General features: G+C 31.4%; 1 protein-coding gene across 4 annotated transcripts in view; it reads left to right on the top strand.

Moving 5' to 3' along the window:
• Positions 1–1,282: 1,282 nt before the first annotated feature.
• LOC118193130 (poly(ADP-ribose) glycohydrolase-like) overlaps positions 1,283–23,203 on the top strand; it is a 105,110-nt gene continuing 83,189 nt past the window's right edge. Inside the window, exons 1-4 of one of the 4 annotated variants that reach the window (XM_035364171.2) lie at positions 1,283–1,551; positions 1,910–1,979; positions 2,086–2,141; positions 10,636–10,852. In XM_035364171.2, the coding sequence (XP_035220062.1) occupies positions 1,473–1,551; positions 1,910–1,979; positions 2,086–2,141; positions 10,636–10,852 (422 nt within the window). In that variant the 5' untranslated portion in view covers positions 1,283–1,472. Of the gene's footprint in view, positions 1,552–1,906; positions 1,980–2,057; positions 2,142–10,635; positions 10,853–23,203 lie in introns of those variants that run through there. The other 3 variants (XM_035364170.2, XM_035364172.2, XM_085820076.1) reach the window with 3 other exon arrangements.

Here is a 23,203-nt window from a genome sequence, read left to right as displayed (position 1 = left end):
GACTTAATATTGGGTACAAATACTTTGTTTTTCATTTACCATTTTATACAGATCATCAGACCAGATAAGCTAAGCAAAAGGTGTCCAAATATATAGTTAGGATATAAACCTAACTATCAGTGTTCAGCAGTCTTACCATTCATGGGCTCTTTTTCAGATGATTATCAACTGCATTATATTACATTATAAAGATCTTCCCATTTTACACTCCTCATGTTATGCTAATGACAATTTTTCTAAAAATCTATTTGTTACACGCATTAATCCTTCACACATCCTTCTTTTGAAATTGGGAAAGAATTCCAGATTTTATTAGATAAACAAAACAATTTAATAAAATTTCATATTAACCTTTTCAAAAATACAGTACATTTGAGATTTTTACTATTAATTTATTCAACATGCTACATTTCTTAAAAATCAAATATCACACAAAAACGTAATGCATTTTAGAAAAAGTTCAATCAAATTATTTATTATTATTTAGGAATCTTCTAATACATATATATATATGTTCTGCATGTGGCTTTGTTGGCTAAATTTGAGTACCTAATAAATACTTTTATATATATATATATATATTAAAGAAAAAAGCAACACATCTTCTGCACAGGTTAAATTAATAAGCCTTTTTCATGTGCAATTTTTTTTTTTTCTTGATGATCAAAAAATAAATTCTTTCTGTAATTTTCAGTGCCACAAAATAAAGTGAAATGTACAATTTAGCATAAAACTTTTGCGATACAACACCGTACACCTTTTTTTGCGGGAACAGGCTAGAAATTTTATTACACATTTCACGTGATAATCCACCGAATTTTCCGTATTCACTACATTGTCTTTTATAGCAATAAAAGTTAGAAAACTATTATAAATTGATGCGAAAAAGACGTAATCAAAAGATACGAAAAGAGGAATATGAGCGGAAAATAAATCCAAAACAAACACTTCAATTGCTGGCATAAAAATTGGTCGCCAAAAACAGTCTCCGGCAGTAGCTTATTCTCATTGGTTGAATTTCTTCAGTTCCCGGCGGGTTTTAGCCGCCCGTGTTACGAAATGACAGAAAAAGAGAAGTTGAAGATGAGATGTGCTACTTATTGCTCTAGTTTAATTTAAAACTTTGCAAAGTAATTCCCTAAAAATAATTCTACATATATTCGAAAATAAATATAAATATATATTTAGCAGATTAAGCATGTTTATCTAAAAATATTTATTTTATGCATTATACCTGAATGTAATTTTGCTTAGCAGAAATGGCAATAATATTCTTTTGTAGTTCTTTTCGTGTTTTGCGTTAGGTTCAAAATTATCTACTGATTCTCCGAAATGCGAAAATTTACTTACGTTAGCTGCATTGTTTTTCTATATACTTAAACATATAAATATACTTTTTTTTTTGTTTAAGATGCAATATTTTAAAAAATGTTACGTTAAACTAAATCTGTTGTTCTTGGCTTTTTATTAACATGAGTAAAAATTCGAAAAGATTGCGACAAATAAGTTTGATAGAAAGTTTTGGCTTCAGTAAAAAATTAAAAACAGAGAGTAAGTTTTTCTCTGGAATTATTAATCAACAATACGTATTGAAACATTGTTTTATTAAATAGCAGTTTGTATTGTGTACTGTTATTACTGATTGTATTATTAAATAGTTTGTATTGTGTACTGTTAATCTAATATTTTATGTTGAAATCGGTATCTTGCTATAAAAGTCTGTGATGTATACGTTGTTCTTATAGTGTTTCCAGTGTATACGTTTCTCATAATACCGAGAAATATGTACACTGAAATATTTTTTTAATAAACGTGGAATGTAAAATTGAAGTGTACTGTAATATTATTGACTTGATGTGTAATATATGTAATTAAAAATAATTCATTGTGCGTCATTTCTTCCCAGAAGAATCATCTCATATAGATATGGATAAACAGAATCATACAAGGGAATTGATGGCAGCAGCTGCTGAAAAGCGGTAAAAATTATCTCATAAATGTGTAATTTTTTTAAAATCAACATTGCCTCATAAAGTATTCCCATATTTAATTAACAGTGGTTTCTTTTCCTTCTCATTGCCCTAGAATTTCATTGGCATCAATGAAAACTGATATTAAAGTTGGTGATTCTTCCCTTAATGGTAATCTTTGTGATATAATTTCTTGCATTACGTGTATTAATGTTTTTAAGGATCTGTTTATAATTTGCAGTGGTTTATTACTGTAGATATATAACAGAATATTTATATTATAAATATGATTTACTGTAATCTTTTATTTATGATGTAATATATTTAAGACATACTAGTTTTATAACCATATAACAGCAAGGTACTTACATATTATCTCATTGACCGAGAAAATTGACTACTATCAAACCATGTTAGCGAAGATTCTGGTAAAGTTGCACCAATTATTCTTGAAGAATTCTGAAGGAACTGAAGTCTCTTTATCTAATAAACAATTAGTATTCGACAAGCTTCATTTTTGCACAACGCCTTTTGTCGAGTTTTACTATTTTGTTAGGCCTTCCAATTTTGCCAGAAGCGCTGTTTATAAGGCTGTAAGTTCAAATTTCCTGCTGGTAATTTTTCCAATTCATAACTCTTCCTCATCCACATTCAGCTGACCACTTTTTTTATAGTAAGATCTCATAACTTTGAAAATAATCTACTGCTAGCTGTTCTGTAGACAATCTTTTAAAATATTATTGATGATAGCTCTTGTATTAAATTTATAGTGCACTGCCTTTTTTTGTTGACTTTCACACATCAGCTTAGCAAAAACTTTGTTGCTAATGAGTTCATGACTTTTTCAGTGGTAGTCAGATCATCAGTACCAGATTTTCAAGTAACTTTTTCCAATAAAAGTTTATCTATCGAAGATAAATGGATTACATAGAATCTACTGTGAGATGGCATTAATCTTAAGCATATTAATCTTTGAGAAGTCATATTCAGCATCTAGGCTGGCCTGTAGATTCTAAACTCTTTCATGTCCTTGTATTGTTCATGTTGATCTTTCCACTTAAAGCTCACCTCATCACTGAAAATAATTTTTGATAACAGATAATCAGTTTCTATTAATGTGTGAAGATACCCTCACATTTCAAATAGTTTTTCATTGTTTTTGTAGTGTAATTTTGGGCCAGTTGTAACATGTAAGGCTGCGAAGTGTTTGCATAGATCTTGCTTACCATGCTTTAGTGCAGTGGTTGCCAAACTTACAAAGCTTCTGAACTACCGTACTCTTTTTAAATCCTACCGTGAGCTACCAAATTAAAAAAAAAAAAAAAAAAAAAAAAAAGCATTTGTTGGTTAATTTTTGGATTACGGTAACTTGGCGAAAATTTGGTGACCAGTCCTGCTACAGCAACCTGCTAGTTTGTTTTTGGACGCCATTTTGTTTTCATGAAGAAAAGGCATCTTTTTTTTTTAATCAACATTTTTTCCCATCAATCTGCTAGCTGAATTACACTTATGCTAGAACTTTTATGGAACAAAAGTGCATAATCATTACGAAGAGAGGTGCGAAATTGGGAGAAAGTGCAGAATTGCCCACTGCTTGCCGCGTTTTTAATTGCACATACACGGTATCATCCATGTACACGTTGACCTATTTTCACTTAAAAAAAAATCCCAGAATTGCACAAAAATGGCATTGTGCACACTCTTGACTATATCCATATACACTGCTAAAGTCCTAGCTTGTAACCTTTATTGCCTTACCAAAATGTCGCTAAACTACCTGTTACCATATTCCAAAGATTAGACCCTTTATCAATTACTTGAAACTAAGGTACAAGTTAAGTATAAACTTTTTGGTGGTGTCTGTGAGAAGAGCAAAATTCTGTTACCAAACTGGATCTTGTAGTTCACTAAAGGATTCATCTTGTTCTTTTAAAAATTCTACTAAGGCAGGAAGCAGCTCTTGCAAGTGCTGTAAAATTCTGCCTCTTCTCAACCAATGAACTTCCATATGAAACACTAGATCACCATACTGGCAATCTAGTTCACCAGTCAGTGCTCTGAGCAAACGTCCCTGAATTGCATGTGTTCTAACTTTGTTTAATATTTTTATGACTGTTTTTATTATATCATTCTTTAAAACTTTCCACAAAGTGACTCCTGGTATATTACTTAATGTTAAGACAAAAATTTCGGTAAGCTGGTGTCTGTACGACACAAGATTATGAATCCCTTCACTTTGCCTACCATCGCAGGAGCTCCATCAGTTGCTAAGCTCACAAACTTATTTATAGGTGTACTTTCAGAATTGATGAGATCTTTAACAGCAAAAAAAATGTCGTGTAGTGCATCTTATTAACGGTATGATCTTTATCAGCTTCTCTCTTATGTTGAAATTATCAAAAGCCATTCTTGGAAAAATGGCCAACTGAGCTGTATCAACTATACCAGTCAATTCGTCAAGTTGCAAGAGAAATAGCTGCAGAAATCAGTTTTAAGTTGTGAGTAACATCAGAACTCATAACCTTCTCATTACTGTAGAAAGCTGTACAGATTTAATAGCAGATATTATCTCAGTTTTAGGGAAATATCAAACAATGCATCTGCAGCTTCTAAAAATGCAGTTTTGATTAGTTCACCGTCTTCCTATGGTTTCTTATTTTGTGCAATAATATTTGAAACTCAGAATGATGCCTTAGTTGCTCCTTTATTATTGTTTAATGATCTTGGAAATGTTTGTTGTTGAGCACTAAGTGTAAATTTTAGCTGCCTTACCTTTTCTTTTTTTAGAGCAGAATTCAGTGAGAAATCCTTTTCAATCTGTGCATGAATGATTTTGAAGTGACATTCCCATTCTTCCCAACTAATACACTTGCATAGCATAGTAAACACATATATTTATCCATTACCTGGAAAAAGAAGTAATCAATTTCCCATTCCGAATGAAAGTGATAAGTTTTTTTTTTTTTTTGTTTTGTTTGAACATGCTATCAGTAAAACAGACCTGGCTTAGTACTAGCGCATAAATCAAACTCTCCAAGTTAGCGTCTTTGATATAATTTAAATCAAATGCCTCGTCATTATAATTCGCTTCCCATAGCGAAGAAAGTGACAGAGGTTATTGAAAACGAAAAAATTTCGATTGACAAATTAGTCGGTATTCTCGACACAGCAATTATAGGACTTGAACAGCGGAACTTTGTAACTGAACAAGAAATTATGTCTGTTTATGGAATTAAAGAGAATGTATTATCACATAAAAAACGAAGCAACTTAAACAACTTACATTGAAAGAAATGTTTAATAAAGTAAACACATAAATATTAAGCTTTTTTTTTTTTTTTTTTGTAAATTTTGATACCCTTTAGATCATAATTGTTCTTTATTTCGTAAATTATGGTTTCATATTTTTAATTTTATAATTTCTGCATGCCATTTTACCAGATTTAAACTGATGATCTATAATCCGGAATCGCCGAAGTCCCGACGAGTCCGGATTAACGACTTTTGACTGTATTTATTTGTTAAGTTGGATACTGGAGCTCAGTGTAATGTGCTACCATTGCCTAAATTTAAACAATTAAATTTAAGAGAGAAATATTTGACTAAATCAAAAGTCACTTTAAATAATTACAATGGTACTACAATTGATGTAGTTGGAAAATGTAAATTATTATGTGAAACATCGAAAGGGGACAAGGATGAAATAGAATTTCAAGTTGTAGCATGTGATAAAACTGTTCCAGCTATTTTAGGTTTACGTACATTGCAAAAATTAAACCTAATACAAAGGATTTGTACAGTAAATCCTGATTCTAATGAAAAGTTACCAGAACTTTAAAAAGGATATCAAGATTTGTTTAAAGGAACTGGGAATTTAACTGGATATACATATCATATTAAATTAAAACCAGGAGCTGTTGGTAAAATAGAACCCTGTAGGAAAATTCCACTTAGCTTATTAAATCCATTAAAAAAGGAATTAGCAAGAATGGAAAAAGATGGTATTGTAAAGAAAGTTAACCAACCAACAGAATTCGTGAATTCATTAGTGGTAGTAAGGAAAAAGGATGGAAATTTAAGAGTGTGTTTAGATCCTCAGCACCTTAACCAAAATATACTGAGAGAACATTGTCACATACCAACCTTTGAAGAAATTTCATCTCAAATGACAAATGCAAAGGTCTTTAGTATTTTAGATGCAAACAAAGCATTTTGGCAAATTAAATTGTCAGATTCAAGTTGTGAATTAACTACATTTAACACTCCATTTGGTAGATATTGTTTTTTGAGGTTGGCATATAGACTGAGTTCATCACCAGAAGTTTCCCACAGAAGTTTTTCTGAAATTTTTAGTGATTTAGAAGGAGTTAAAATATGTGTAGATGACTTATTAGTTTGGGGTAAAGATAAAAAAGAACATGATTTAAGATTAAAGAAGTTGTTGGACAGAGCCAGAGAAAAGAATGTTAAATTTAATTTAAATAAATGTAAATTTGGGCTGAATGAAGTGAAATATATGGGACATATATTTTCTAAAGATGGTTTAAAACCAGATGAAGACAAAATTAAGGCTATTCTAGATATAAAACCACCAAAAAATGTGAAAGAATTAGAAACTTTCCTAGGAATGATTACATATGTTTCTAGATTTATACCTAATGTATCAGAATTGACATCATGTTTAAGAGATTTGTTAAAAAAACAAGTTATCTGGAACTGGAATGTAACACATGAAAAAGCATTTAGAAGACTAAAAGATGTCTTGGTAAATAAACCAATTTTACAGTATTATGATATAAACATGCCAGTAGTTTTTTCTGTAGATGCATCTCAAGAAGGACTAGGAGCAGTCTTACTGCAGAATAATTTACCAGTGGCATATGCATCTAAGGCATTAACAGATACACAGAAGAATTATGCTCAAATTGAAAAGGAAACTTTAGTTATTGTATTTGCGTGTGAGAAATTTCACCAGTATATATTTGGAAAAAATATTACTGTGGAAAGTGATCATAAACCACTGGAATCAATTTTCAAAAAGCCATTAAATAAATGTCCTGTAAGACTACAAAGAATGCGTATAAAGCCATATCAGTTTGAGATAAAATATAAACCAGGAAAAGAACTTTTTATAGTGGATGCATTATCAAGATCATTCACTGATGAAGGATCTGATTTCTTTGAAGGAGATATAGAAGCTCGTGGCACTGTTTGTAGTATGTATACCAATGTCTAATGGTAAAATGGAAGTTTTTCAACTGGAAACAGAAAAAGATGAAGAACCACAAGTTTTAAGAAAATTAATTAAAACTGGATGGCCAGATGAAAAATGTATGGTTCCATAACTGGCAAAATCATATTTTAACTTCAGAGAAGAACTATCAGAAGCAAATGGATTAATATTTAAAAATTCCTGTGTTGTTGTACCAAGAAGTTTACGAAAAGATATGTTAAGCAGAATTCATTATGGTCATTTAGGAGTAGTAAAATGCAAGATCAAAGCAAGAGAAATATTATATTGGCCAGGAATGTCCAAAGAAATTGAAGATTTGGTACTGAATTGTCAAACATGTTTAAGTTTACAAAAAGCTAATACTAAAGAACCAATGATATCTAAAGAAATACCTAATGGTCCATGGGAAGTATTGGGAACAGACCTCTTTTACTTTCAAGGAAGGGATTATCTAATAGTTATAGATTATTTTAGCAAATATGTTGAAATTGGACATTTGGAAGATTTGTCAAGTGTAGCAGTGATAAAGCAATTGAAATCAATTTTTGCAAGACATGGTATTCCGAAAATAGTATATTCGGATAATGGTCCACAATATAATTGCAGGAAATATAAAGATTTTGCAAGAAGATGGAATTTTGAAACCAGAACTTCAAGTCCAAAATACCCACAGTCTAATGGAATGGTTGAAAGATATATTCAAACTGTCAAGCGAATGTTAGAAAAAGCTGTAGTTGACAACGAGGATCCATATTTAGTTTTGCTGGAATATCGTAACTCTCCTATTTCAGATGAAATTAAGTCACCTTCAGAATTGATGTTTGGAAGAAAAGTAAATGGATTGATGCCTATAAAAGAAAATTTTGTCCAAGCTAAACGATATGAAGACCATAAACAACATTTACTGAAGAGACAAACCTTACAAAAAAGTTATTATGATAGGAATGCAAGACCATTAAAACGACTGAAAACAGGAGATCATGTTTACATAAAAGAGAAAGGGAAAAAACTAAATGAAAGAGGGAAAATTATAGAAGAAGCAGAAAGACCACGTTCATATAGGATTATAAGAACAGATGGAAGAATTGTAGAAAGGAACAGAAGAGACCTTCTTAAAGGAACTAATCAGGAAGAGTTTGCAATACAAAACAACTATGAGAATGAAGTTATAGATGAACCCGAGATACATGAAAATAGTAGGAGCACTACAAATTTAGATGTGCCTGTAAGTCCTTCAAAATCTAACAGAAGTGTTGTGTCACCAAATAGTGAAAGAGGTATAGTATCATCAAATTTTTCAAATGGACATAACTACGTCACTCGATCTGGTAGGACTGTTAAGAAACCTTATTATTTAAAAGAATATGTTTAATTTTACTACTAATATTATTTTTTTATAAAAAAGGGAGATGTTATATATGTAACTGTAACTGTATCTATTATTATCTTTAACCATAACTGTAATATAGAATAGTAGATGAGTAATGTAGAATAAACGATGTTTGTGTACATCTTGTAATCATCACTGAGCACATACCCAACACATATAAAATACAACACAGTTAGGTGATCACTGCTTTAGTGTAAATTGCTTACAAATACTTATACTTACTGTACTTATGCTTATGTACTTATGCTGTACTGTTTGCTTACCATATAACTCATATTTAGCTTTTTTTGGGGCTGCATGTAACATAACATTTTTGAGTTTTTTGGTCTGCTGAAATGAACATCTTACAGTGTCCAAGACTCATGATCAGCCTGAATTTTCTTTTCTGTGATCACAGATGCATGCTTTCTCAATAAAATTGCTGCACTACTATAAAATAGATTTGTTAATAAATAATTCACATTAAATTTGAATATGAAACCATATTGTATAACCACAGCACTGTTTGTTTTTTAGCAAATTACATCATATGCTGTGTTGCTGTAGGGAATATCATCTTAAATTTAATTGCCCTGTGGCAAGGGGAGAAGCGTACAGACATTCTGCAGTAGTGAAAGAAATTTTTTGAATGCATCAATCATTATATTTGAAAACATATCTAATAAATTTTGATTTTACTGTTATTTAAAATCAGGGAGTGTTTTTCGTGTGCCAGCTGTATTGGTCAGTTGTAATCTGTTAGCAAATCTGTGCATGTGAAGATCATCCTTGTGTAGGCATGCTTCTTGAGATTAACTACAAAAAGATTATGTGCAGTTCCAGGATTTAATATTCTAGAGTTTTATTTTTTGTTTGCTTGAGGATATTTTATCTCTGGAAAGAATGTTTTCTGTTATAAAAAAATATATAATTTAAGAAATCTAGGTTTGATTATCAAATAAATGAAAGTCATGTTAATTATAAGACATGACTGAAATCTGAAAAATGGTAAGTTTGATTTGGACATCAAAATTTGCTGCATAAAATATGTTGATCTCGAAAGTATCCTAATATGAGTGAAAAATTGCCAGCCATCCATTTACATATGTTTAGATATTTTTTATAGATTCAGTGAATAATAATTGATACTTTTCCATCATTCGCCCACAATGCTCTTTGGTGCTTGTGAAAGAGAAGCCAGACACCAGGCTTTTTAATTGGAAATAGTTATAAAAGTAGTTTATAGAAGGCAACATATTTATTTGTAGTTGCAGTTGTTCAGTCTTGGCATCTGTTGGGCTTCTTGTTCACAGAAGCCATAAAGCATAGCTGGTGCATGACAGAAAAGTACAAAATAATTTTTATGTTCAATCCTTTTATGTCACAAATGAATTTTTTAGTCCAAAGGGGCTTTGTCCCTGAGGGACTATTGTTTTCATTTTGTGATTTAGCGTCAGATCACTCTGAATGTCCGTTTCAGTTTTCAAACTGTTGCCACCTAATATTATCACCCTGTATTATATTTGAAGAAATTAAATAATGAAGAATCTGCATAAATGTATGTATATTTCTTGCATTGTGATAAAACAACGGTACTTAGAGCCATCCAATTTTGAATGACGTAATCCTATTGATAATATGGGCATCTGGAAGCCCAAATTTGAAGTTTAAATTTGTTTTATTATTGATTTCATATTTTATAAAATTTTAACAAATTTTTGATTAACAAACTCGAGGATTTCAAAGTGAGCAATGGCAGCATTGTACAGAAACAACATTTTTATCTTCTGCGTGTGATACTGAAGTCCCTTTTGACGTAATTTAAAATTTGAAACCTTTCCGATTTTTTTTTTTTTTGGGAGGGAGGGGGTTTAGGATTTCTAAGGTTCGATAATCAACATAATTTGAAAATTTTTGTGTCTCTGAGGCTGAAAATGTTAAAATATCTAATTTTTCTGAAATTAATTGTATTTGTAGTGACAATTCTAGTAATTTAGCTTTTATATATTTATATTAAAATTAGGTATAAATCAAACATAAGTGCATTTTAATGATTATTGCAGGCCAAGCCAAAAGTGAAGATTCAATTTTCGCCGATTCATCTAGTTCTGAATTGTCTCAAACACATGATTTGCAAGTATCAGATCATGATGAAAATAGCCTTCCTAGTTCTTATGAATTATTCTCGGAGACAGAAGGACTGACTAATTCAAGTACCATAAATTCAATTGATTCACCATCCATATCAAATTTTTCTCATTCTGCTGAATTATTTTCAGAGTACGTATATCAAATTCTTAAAAATTTTTTTGTTTATGTTTCTATTTGTATATATTTCTTTAATTAGATGTTGAGCAAGCTTTATCTAAGCTGATATTCAAAATGATCATTAAAAGCATTTAAATTAGTTAGACCTTACACAGATAAAATGGGACAGTTCTTTATCTCCTGTTCTGCTGGGACAACTGATGAAATTTAATGTGCATTTTTCATGTCTCGAAAGCGCAGCTTAGAATATATATAATATATAGGATTTTTCTAACATAGGTATTTTGACACAAAACCGGCCTTTTTCTGAAATGCCATGTAAATTTTTTTCCATGTTTCGATTCTATAACTTAAATTGGTTAGTCTATATTTTAGGGTATCCCTTTAATTATCGCCACGTTGTTGTTTCATTTATGGTAACCTGAGTAGTTGAATATTATGGAAACCCCATTATGAGGTGATTGGTTGTAATGCGTCGTCGCGGTTATTTTATTTTCTCAGAGCTTATTTCTGCATTGGATGTAGCGTAGGAAGTACATTGCTTATTTTGGGCTGCACACCGTGAAGTGGCTGCCTGTGGTAAGGTTAATCTGAAATTTCTCTATGATTTGGAATGAATGGGAAAAGAAGCATTAATTGACTGGTATGTAACGATAAATGAAGCTTTACTCAGTAATTATTATAAATGTCCTGCTTGTATGAAGGAAATGCGTATGGTCAAACGTAAAGATCATTCAGATGCCTTTGCATGGGCTTGTTGCAAGAAAGTTTCAAATGCTTACTATGTAAAGCATTCCATTATAAAGGGATCATGGTTTGAGGAAAGTCATTTGAGTATTATTGAGATTTTGATTTTTATGTGAATGTGGGTGTATGAAGGTAATACTAAAATGATTAACACAATTGAATTTGATTCTTATTTTTGTGAATTTATGTGGTGACAGGAGTATACAGATTCTAGTTAGATAATTTTAGACAGTTTTGGGATGCTATTAAGGAATTCTGTGTGTCACACAATATTGAAAGAACAGAAATTTTTAAATAAGGTTAAATCAATATTATCTTTTTCTACTGTGTAGATTAAATAACACATATTTACTTATTTTACGCCATATAAATTCACAAAAATAAGTGTATACTTGTGGGTATTGATGTAAAAACGAAATCAAAACTAAACAACCAGAACATTTCATAATTTAAATAAATGCTTATTTTGGTCTTAAAAAAACAACATATTTATTTTTATATAACTTGCAGGTACTCTTCGATTTCGAGGGCCGTAAAAAGTCGCCAAACTATTGTTGATGCCAATGCTGCCAAAAATAATTGTGGCAACCCTAATAATTGTGGCAAGAAAGGAAGTATAATAGTAAATAACTATCTGAGATTGATGTTTTAATTTAGATGAAAGGTTAATTTCATATAATACTTTTTTTATTATTATAATTTGGTACAACTCTTAATATACGCCTTAACTTCACCAAATGTGGCGATATGTGTTGTGCGCTGGTTTTTGGCACGATTGCGTGTTCTATGGCAACCCTGTTGACATTGAAAAATCTTTTGCTGGAGCTCGTTGATTTGCCTCTGTGTCTGAGAAGATGGGAGGGAAAGATAAAATGGTAGTTGTTGAATTGAAGTTCGGCAAAAGGAAATATCATTGTGGCTATCCTGTTGAGGGGTAGTGGGTATATGGAAGTGTGGAAAGAGGGTCTGGGAGATTATTTTTAATGGCAGTGCATGATAGAAGTAGGGATTTGTGCTTTTATTTATTTGTGAACCATAGTATAAATTTTCTGGATAGTGTGACAGGCTGTTATGTAAATACAATAGTGATTACGTGGCAACATGTTTAAAGGCGGTATGAAATTTATATTTCTGCTATTCGAAAACGCATTAATTCATGGTAAGTGCATTTTATTTTATCCTTGTTCTTATTTTGTAGAATGTTATGTTCTTTAGTATGAATTTCTGTCGTTATTGTTGTTTTTTAAATTGTTTGAAATTTATATTAGTTTATTTTGTTGTTTAGTGTCTAGACTGTGCAATTCGTAGATGTTTTTTAAAGTTGAAACAGAACGCTGTGTACATGGTATTATTTGAAATTTATTGTTGTTACATTATTTTATTAAAGCGAGGAGTGCATAGATCGTAGACTCCTTCCTTGCCTAAATTGTGCAATTCGTAGAATTTTTTTCAAGTTTAAACAGGATGCTGTGTACATGGTATTCTTTGAAATTTATTGTTGTTATGTTAATTTATTAAAGCGAGGTGTGCGTAGTTTGTAGATTCGTTCGTTGCCTACATTGTGCTTTTCGTAGATGTTTTTTTAAGTTAAAACATGTCGCTGTGTACATGGATTCTTGTCAAATATTTTTGGTTAGAAACTTTACGTTTTTGCTATCTAAATTTTTTGTTTTTGTTTCGGATTTTTAGCTAAATTGTGTGTTCAAAACGTAGTTTTTGCATGTGCAAAAACCGCGTTTTTGGAGACATTTTAGGCTAAAAGTTCGAAATGTAGACAAAAAATTTAGATAGTAATATGGCAGCGTAAAGTTTCTAGCCAAAAATATTTTTTTGAAATTTGGCGACTTGAGGGCGCATATCAGAGTAGTTCCTATAATTTATATGAAAAAGGCCAAACATGACTGAATGGAAGCATAAGAGTAAATAACTATTTCAGATCATTATTATAATTTATATAAAAATTGCTAAACATAACTGAATGGATGCCTGCATCGCTATTTCACTACCGACTTATCGCTAAAGCATAATTTCATCTCGTTGGTTGTTCAAATGTAATTTTCTATAATGAATGTTGCATTTTCTTTGAAAATATTCAGAATCGGAATTCAGAAGTGCAGAATTGCTCACTTATTTGTTTGCCGCTTTTTACAAAGGTAAAGACAATTGGATTTTTGTCAGTTTTATTTTACTTTTTAAATGAAAATAGGTTGATGTGTACATAGATAAAGTCAAAGGGGTGCGCAGTGCCATTTTTGTGCATTTCTGGGATTTTTTTTTTTAATGTGAAAATAGGTCAATGTGCACATGGATACCGAGTATGTGCAATTCTTAAAAACGCGTCAAGCAATGAGTGACTGCACTTTACCCAAAATTCTATTGCCAACTTTTCGTCATGGGCAATTCGAAATTGTTAAATCCATAGAATATCAAAAAAGCATTTAAAAATTAAACTAGTATTTCAATGGCGTCTTAAGAAATATAGAACTATATAAACTTAGGCAATCTGAAACCAGTGCGTACGCTAGATTTGACGCACTGTTAAATGGGCTCGTTTGCTAGATTTGGCGCTTTTGCGCATACATTTTCGCTGCAATTTTTTTACAGCCCTCAAAACAGAAGAGTACTAACTTCCATACTTGTTTGCAACATATTACTTATTTTGTGACATAAAAATGATACAGTCAAAAGTCGTTAATTCGGACACCCATAATCCGGAATGATCTATAATCCGGACCTCAAAGCTACAAACTTTCTGCGCATGCGCGTAAGACCTTTACCGCTGCGAATTTGCGTGTGCGCAAAATACGTTTACGAATACGCGTTTAATGTATAACGGACGGGATAAGCTAAGCTAAAATTATCTAATTATCTATTTCAGTTAATGTTGCAGATTGCGTTGTTCCTTAATCTTCGAATTGGATCCGGATTATTATTTTTTGCAGACTGTTAGAGCAATTTTATAAAAGTAAGCTTGAACTTTCGATTATGTCAAATAGAATTTCCGATATATATTTACTAATATGTAAAGGATATACAAAGTGAAAGTATCTTTCGGAGTCCATTAAACAAAAAGTAGAATTGCTGCAAAAAATGGATAAAGGCATATCCTTTGTTTATGTAAACTTTAACGTTTGTTTATGTAAACATTGTTTATCTTTAACACTGGGCGGCGTGCAATGAATTGGAAGTTGATCCAGCACTATCCTTATCTTAAGAGCAGATGTTTTTATTTTATTTGGCTTATAATTGCTTACTCATTGTAGTATTTCATCTCGATGTGTCTTTGATATGATTTAAATCAAATGCCTCGTCATTATAATTCGCTTCGGATAGCGAAGAAAGTGACACAGAGGTTATTGAAAACGAAAAAATTTCGATTGACAAATTATCGGTATTCTCAACACGGCAATTATAGGACTTGAACAGCGGAACTTTGTAACTGAACACGAAATTATGTCTGTTTATAGAATTAAAGAGAATGTATTATCACATAAAAAACGAAGCAACTTAAACAACTTACATTGAAAGAAATGTTTAATAAAGTAAACAAATAAATATTAAGCTTTTTTTTTGTAAATTTTGATACCCTTTAGATCATAATTGTTCTTTATTTCGTAAATTACAGTTTCATATTTTTAATTTTATAATTTCTGCATGCCATTTTACCAGATTTAAACTGATGATCTATAATCCGGAAAAATCAATAATCCGGAATCGCCGAAGTCCCGACGAGTCTGGATTAACGACTTTTGACTGTATAACAAACTTTTCAAGAAATAAGGCTTGTGCAATGTTTATCACAGAACACTCCAAGTAACAACTTTTCTTTGAACTCAACTCCTGCTGCCATACAGCGAATCTTAATCACTATGCAAAAACATTACATCATGTTGCCAATTACAAAATCTTTATATAAAAACATTAAATTATGTTCCACTTCATTACTCCCCCTCCTGTAACTGTGTTACGATTCAAGAAAGAGATTCTGGTAGTGGAATAATGTAGCCTAAGCTGACATTAGATTTAAAAGTACTAAATCCAGTAAATATATGCAATTACAAATAAAAATATTCCATAATAGAGGTTAGGAAAATATTCAACATTGTTACTAAAAAGTAAAAGATGTTTTATTGGGCGTCCAGTTCATGAGACTCGAAATCGTTCATCATTTGCCTCAGTCTTGGGCTGGGTGTCAGAAGTTTCTGGTTCCAGCCTTTGCTCACCTGATGTTTAACAATAGGCTGGCTTTAGCCTTTCAATCGAAATGTTTACTTCCTTGCCTTTGATTTGTAACACGAAGTATTTTTACATTCTTTTAAGTACTTTGAAGGGTCCTTCATAACTAGGTTCTAATGGTTTCATGACTCTATCAATTCTTAGGAAAACATGAGTACACACATTCAGGTCTTTATAGACAAAAACTGTAGGAATAATTTTTCACTGTACCGCAGAGGGCTTGAACAATTCCTTTTTTTTTTTTCCTGCAATTTATGTAAAAATGTTTGAGGTGTTGTAGAAACCATCAGTTTATCGAAAAATTCTCCAGGAATTTTGATTGTTTTCCCGTAAACCATTTGTGCAATGCAATATCCAGATTCTTCTTTTAATGCTGCCCTAAGTCCTAAAAGAATTGTTGGAATGGATGCAGACAGCTTAATGGAGTTATGACATTTGATAGCAGCTTTCAAAGTTCGATGAGATCTCTCAATTTTGCTGTTACACTGTAGATGATAGGAAGTTGTATGTTGAATTTTGACTCTACATATGATTGCCAAGGTTCGAAATAGTTCAGAAGTAAGCTGTGCTCAGCGGTCCGTAATAACTTGGTAAGGAACTCCAAAGCGAGTGATCCAATTTTCATAAAAAGCTCTGGCAACGGTTTCTGTTGTTATGCCACTCAAAGGAATGGCTTCCATCCAACCAGTATAGTGATCAATGCAAGTCAAGCAATACACAAAATTATCAGATGGTGAATAAGGACCTATTAAGTCAATGTGAACTATAGTAAAACGTTCATCAGGCTACTGATAAGTTCCTAGTTTAGACTTTGTATGAAGTGAAACCTTATTTTTTTGACAACCAATACAGGCATGACTCCATGTTTGTATATCCTTTTTCATATTTGGCCAAATAAATTTGGATATTATTTCTTTAACAGTCAACTTGATTCCTGGATGAACAAAGCCATGAATTTGTTGAAATATATGTTTTCTAAATTGCTTGTGTATAAATGGTCTGATGTTAGAAGAAAACATATCATACCATAAATTTTTACCAGATGGAAGTAACTTTTGAAATTTAACGCTTTATTTTCAGCTTGTAATTCTTTATCATTAACTTGCTTATCTGCAATTTTATTGTAATCAATGAATGAAATAGAGATATCGGCTATTCATGATAACTGGTCTGCAATGATGTTTTCACTTCTGCAAATATAGCATATATTAGTAGAAAATTGAGCTATATATTGCAATTGTTGCATTTGTCTTGGTGATGCATTTTTGCTCTTTTGCCTGAAAGCATAAACTAATGGTTTATCATCCGTAAAAATTCTGAAATCGCGACTTCTATGCAAGATATATTCCCAGTAACTCGCAGTCATAAGTACTGTAATTTTTCTGAGTGGTATTTAATTTTTCGAATAAAACGCTAAATGTTTCCATGCTCCATTTTCAAACTGTTAGAGAACTGCACCAATAGCCCAATCAGATGCACCCGTGCATAGTGACAGGGGCAAATCTGAATTGGGATAACTTAAAAGAACTACATTTGCCAAATCTTGTTTACATTTTTCAAAGTTTAATACAGCTTCATCTGACCATCTAATTTTTCTTCTGTTTTTTTTTTTTTTTTTTTCTTTTTTCTTAGCACCCTTTAGGTATTCCTGAAGTATTGCTTGTGTCTTTGCAGCAATCTTTCAAGAAACAGTTGATAAAAATTAAGCATCTCTAAGAAAGTTTGCAAGTCATGGATAGTCTCTGGTATTTTATAGTCCAATATTGCTTCAACTTTTTCAGGTAAAGGGCAAGATCCTACCGGTGTTATAAGATATCCTAAATATTCTGAGTTATCGACACCCATGATCGACTTAGAAATGTTGATTCTCAAACCGTATTTGTCTAATCTATTGAAAACAAGTTTCAATTGATGTCTATGTTCTTCTTCTAAGGCAGAAGCAATTAATATGTCATTGAGATATGGAAAAATAAAATCCAAACCTTGAAATACTTCATGTGTAAATCTTTGAAAAGTAGCTGGCACATTTTGCAATACGAAACTCTACATTAAATTCATAGAGGCCAAATGACGTAATTATGGTGGTTTTCTGTTTGTCCTCTTCGGCTATAGCAGGGTTTGTACGGTCCTTAATAGTCCTTAGATTTTTTGGAATTGATGTTTAGTCCTTAAAAGTCCTTAATTTCCGCCAAAATAGGCAGAAGGTCCTTAATTTTAATCGTCTGAAATTTCTGTCTGTTTTTACGATTGCCATTTTGAGTGTGAATTAACATTTTGGAGGAATATTTTTGGCAATTCACTGACAAATACGGTTATCTTTTGAATGGGTTCATGAGTTATAATTTGTTCGTGTTTCTAATATACTGGGATACTTAAGTTTCTAAGCAAGAAATGAAACATAAGCATTTCAAAATTCATTTTTTTCTGATGAAGAGCTCTTAAACAACTTTTCGCTTTTGGTGATGTGAATTCTTTTATTTAACAGCTCTAAATTTGGCGATTTTAAGATAAGTTTTTATAGGAAATTTTTAATTCTGAGATCTGGGAATTTTTCGATGATTTTTAAAACATTGTAACATTGATAAATTCCATTAAAATAATGGTTAATACTTTGAAATTATGTATAAGAAAAGCATTAAAATAAAAAACATTTTTATTTTTTGCTTTTATATTATATAAAGTTCCATTTTGGCCACTTATATAATATATTGAATCTGAAAAATAAAAAAGGTATAATGCTATGCAGAATTTACAAAACAGTTCTTAGCAAAAGGAAAATACCTATGTAATTAATAAAAATGTCTTCTTTTTAGTTTTTACATAATGAGTTTTTCAAATGCATTTGTCTCAGAATATTCAGAATTCTGAGAATATGCATCATTTTCCTCAGTAAAATTAATTTTACACCTTTTCGCCTTTGTTTTTTCTCCCAAAATATTTCTGGCTTTTTGCTGTTACAAAATTGGTAGGAGTAATTTTTCTATTTTAGTATTTTAGACATTGCAGCTTGGAAAGTTTAGAAGGATATGAAGGCAAGATTTATTGACCCTCAATTCAAGAAGATTCCAGAAAAATGTGACAAAATAAAAAATGTCTCCATGATATTAACACGTAATAGATGTATTTTACAGAAAGTTTGTGATGAATTTTCTACTTTTTGGAGAATGCGTGAAAGAAAATGAAATCATAGTATTTTACTTCTGGTACTAGAATCTTCCCTTTATTTTCTCTACTTTTCACTAGACACAAGCATGAAAAATGTCAAAAATGCTTCTTAACTTATCACATGGACAGGTATTATGAGCAGGAATTTTTTTTAAGGAAATTAAAAACTGACAGTTTAAATGATTTATTTAATATGTCTGAATGCATCATACACAGGGCTGGTGCTATGCATTTTTCCACCTGATGCAATCTCTGTGGATCCTAAATTCTGCTCCCACTGCCTGCTGTAAATTCTAAAAATTTTGCCATTTCTAGATTTTGTTGCTCGGTGTGTCACTAAATTAAAAAAATTCTGCCACACCATCTCTGTAAATGGCTCTTACTATATATATTTCATATTTCTTCTGAATGTACATATTTCTAAAGAAATAAAATTAGAAACTTTTTCTATACCTTCTAAATGCATTTACTTTTTTTAGAATAACTGGTATTTATAATTAAATCTAAAAATTCTAAAATGAAAAGGAAACGTGTTGAAAGAAAATACATGAAGAAAAAGAAAATTATTCTTCAAAGATATGTACACTTATTATTATGTAAATTACCCAGTTGTTTATAATTTCAGCCTTTACTATAATTTCTATTTCTATTTCCTCACCAGATGTAAATCACTTAGACAGTTTTTAGAGGATACTCAGATAACCTGCATTTGGCGAGGTTCCAGAAATCATGCTCTCCAACTTGGGTGATATGTGCCAAACAGTTGGAAGAGTGTTTAAGTTGCTAGCCCGTATGTTAAGTGAAATACGGAAAAAGAAAGGGATATTTTCTTTCTATATGGTTAATACTTGGGAGTTGTGACTTTACAGATAAATCTTTGTTCTGATGATGACATGACTTTGTCAGTAGACATTTTGAATTCACTGTGTAAATATTTTCTAAATAAATTAATTACACTTGTAATTAGAATAAGATAATTTTATTTTTATACCAAAAAATTAGAAAATATATTCCTTTTCTGTACTTATGGCTCACACCCATGTGTATTTACATATAATTAATTTCTAAATAAATAAAAAAAAATATTTAAAAATTTTAATTATAGACTTAAATTAATTACACTTCTAATCAGAATAAAATGATTTTATTTTTATAGCGTAAAATATGTTTTCTAACTTATTGTTCGTATTTCCAGATAATTTCTAATTAGAATGAATTTTTTAAAAATTATATAAAAAGTCTTTCATTCAGACTCGTCGGGACTTCGTCGATTCCAGATTATCAATTTTTCCGGATTATAGATCATCAGTTTAAATCTGGTAAGATGGCATGCAGAAATTATAAAATTAAAAATATGAAACCGTAATTTATGAAATAAAGAGCAATATTATCTAAAGGGTATCAAAATTTACAAAAAAAAGGCTTAATATTTATTTGTTTACTTTATTAAACATTTCTTTCACCGCGCACATACCTAAAGCATACATTACGCATAGTCAAAATTAGAAAATTGCAACCAGAAAACTATTTGATGTGTATTCATGATATTTATAATGATGAAGAATTTGATTTAAATCATATCAAAGACTGAGTACATCGAGATGAAATATTACATTTAGTAAGGAATTATAAGCCAAATAAAATAAAAACATCTGCCCTGAAGATAAGGTTAGCGCTGACAGATCAACTTTCAGTTCATTGCGCGCCGGGACGTCTCCCCCCCCCCCGGCAGAGCAGCGTGAAATTGATAAACAGATTTCGGAATGGTTAGAGAAACAAAGGATATGCCTTTATCCATTTTTTGCAGCAATTCCACTTTTTGTTTGATAGACATTGAACCACGCTTTCGCTTTGTAGATACTTTGGCAGCTCCAGAATCGGAAATTCTTTTTGACATAATCGAAAGTTCAAGCTTACTTTTATAAAATTGCTCTAACAGTCTGCAAAAAATAATAAGCTGGATCCAATTCGAAGATTAAGGAACAACGCAATCTGCAGCATTAACTGAAATAGATAATTAGATAATTTTAGCTTAGCTTATACCATTCGTTATGCATTAAATGCGCATGCGTAAACGTATTATGCGCACAATTACACCATTATATTTTCTTAAAATGTAGATTTTCTAAAGTACTTTCAAATTCACAAAACCATTCATGGCCGCTTTGATGTAGACCGTAAATGGCCTTGTGTAATAAACACACTTTATTTTCCTCTTCGATAAATCCCTCTGGTTGGGTCATATATATTTTCTCATTTAGGTTTGCATATAAATATGCGTTCTTTACATCTAACTGACAATTAGTCCATCCATATAAACATACCAGGATAGTGAAAAATATTTTTATGATTGAAAAATTTACTAGAGGACTAAACGTCATCAAAATCTTCACCTCTTTTCTGCCTGAATCCCTGTGCTACTAAATGTGCTTTGTATCTAACCACTTTATTCTTTTCATTTCTTTTTAGCGTATAGACCCATCTGTCTCCTAGCATAGTTTTATTTTCTTGCTTTTCGACTAATTCCCAAACCTTTCTTTTCTTCATTGTGTCAATTTCTTCTTTCATTGCCTTATCCCATTCTTCGGCATTTACTGATTTTCGTGCTTCTTTAAAATTTTGTGGGATAATTATTTCTACGGAATTTGCCTCTTCAGACACGGAGCTAGTCTCCTGTTCTACAAAATTAACTTTCCCCGAGTATTCGTTTTTTCCACTAAAATCAAACTTATCTTTTTCAAATTTAATATTTCTTGCCTCACAATACTTTTCAATATCATTATAGGATCTAAAATGGGTGTCTGTTCCCTCTACATAATAATATATGTCTGTACGTGTTCCATCTGGCCTTTCTTTGCCAGTTTAAGTCTGATACTTCTTTCGGAGTAGATTTGTCATCTGACAACTTTATTTCTTCTCTAGAAATTTCCTGTTCTTCATCTGATTCTCCTAATAGCTCAGATTCTTCTAATCTTTTAAATTTAGGTTTTGATTTCTTTCCAGGATGCTTTTGCTTTTTCATCGAACTTCACATTACAGGTTTCTATTAATCTGCGTTCTTCTGGTAGCCATATCCTAAAATCCCTAGTTTCCTTCGCATATCCTACCATGATTCCTTCTTTGCACCTCATTTGTAATTTATTTCTAATCTGTTTTGGCACGCCAACGTAGGCTTTACAACCAAATATTTTAAAATAAACAACACTGGGTTTTCTATTTAGGAACATTTCATAAGGGTTTGGTTGCTTTTATGACATACTCTGTTCCACGTATGTACGAAACAGCCAAGAGCTTCTGCCCACCATTCTTTTCCCATTTTACCATCATTAAGCATAGCTTTAACTGCATCTAATGCCGTTCGGTTAAAACGTTTACACACACCGTTCTCTTCTGGGGTGTACGCGTTTGTGCATTAAACACTAATTCCATTTTCTGCTAAGTACCCTTCGAATTGCCTGTTACAGAATTCACCACCGTTATTGGTGTGTATACTTATTAATTTTCTATTCGTCAGTGTTTCCATTTGCCTATGATAATTCTTAAAGTTGTAGAATGATTCATTTTTATTTTTAATACAATACACTGTTACTAATCTACTATAGTCATCCACAATAGCAAGAAAATATTTACTCCCACCCTTAGATGGAACTGGTAGTGGGCCACAAACGTCTAAATAAACCAACTGCAATGGTTTATCCGATCTCTTCGGAACAGTTTTAAAAGTTATTCTACTAGATTTAGCAATAATACACGATTCACACCTCTCCATTGGTTTTCCAATTTCTGGTAACCCTTTCATGCTTTGATTCTTACTAGTTTTCTTAATATAATCAAAATTTACGTGGCTAAATCTCTGATGCCATAGCATTGCATCGTCTACTTTATTTAACCTTCCAATTTCTGTACCGTAACCAGCTTCAATTTTAGTTGTTGCATATCTAAATGGTTTTACGTGATAAAGTCCGTCATATCGTTTAGCGTAGCATAATCTATCCCAATTATTAAAGTATATCCACATCTTCCCTTTTGAAATCACAAAATGAGTACCTGCCTTTTCTAACCTTGCTACCAATAATAAATTTCTTCTTAGATTTGGATTATATAACATATTATCTGACTCAATCCAGTTTATTCGATTGCCTACTTTTACTGCAAATTTGACGGTACCCTTTCCTAGTACTTTACTTTCACAATTTCCTACAGCTAAAGACATAC

This window comes from Stegodyphus dumicola, chromosome 7 (genome assembly GCF_044657685.1).
Source record: "Stegodyphus dumicola isolate Sdum_Otavi_A_Nest chromosome 7, ASM4465768v1".
NCBI classification, from domain to species: domain Eukaryota; kingdom Metazoa; phylum Arthropoda; class Arachnida; order Araneae; family Eresidae; genus Stegodyphus; species Stegodyphus dumicola.
Note: the sequence above shows the minus strand (reverse complement) of the source record. Positions and strands in the feature narration are given on the sequence as shown.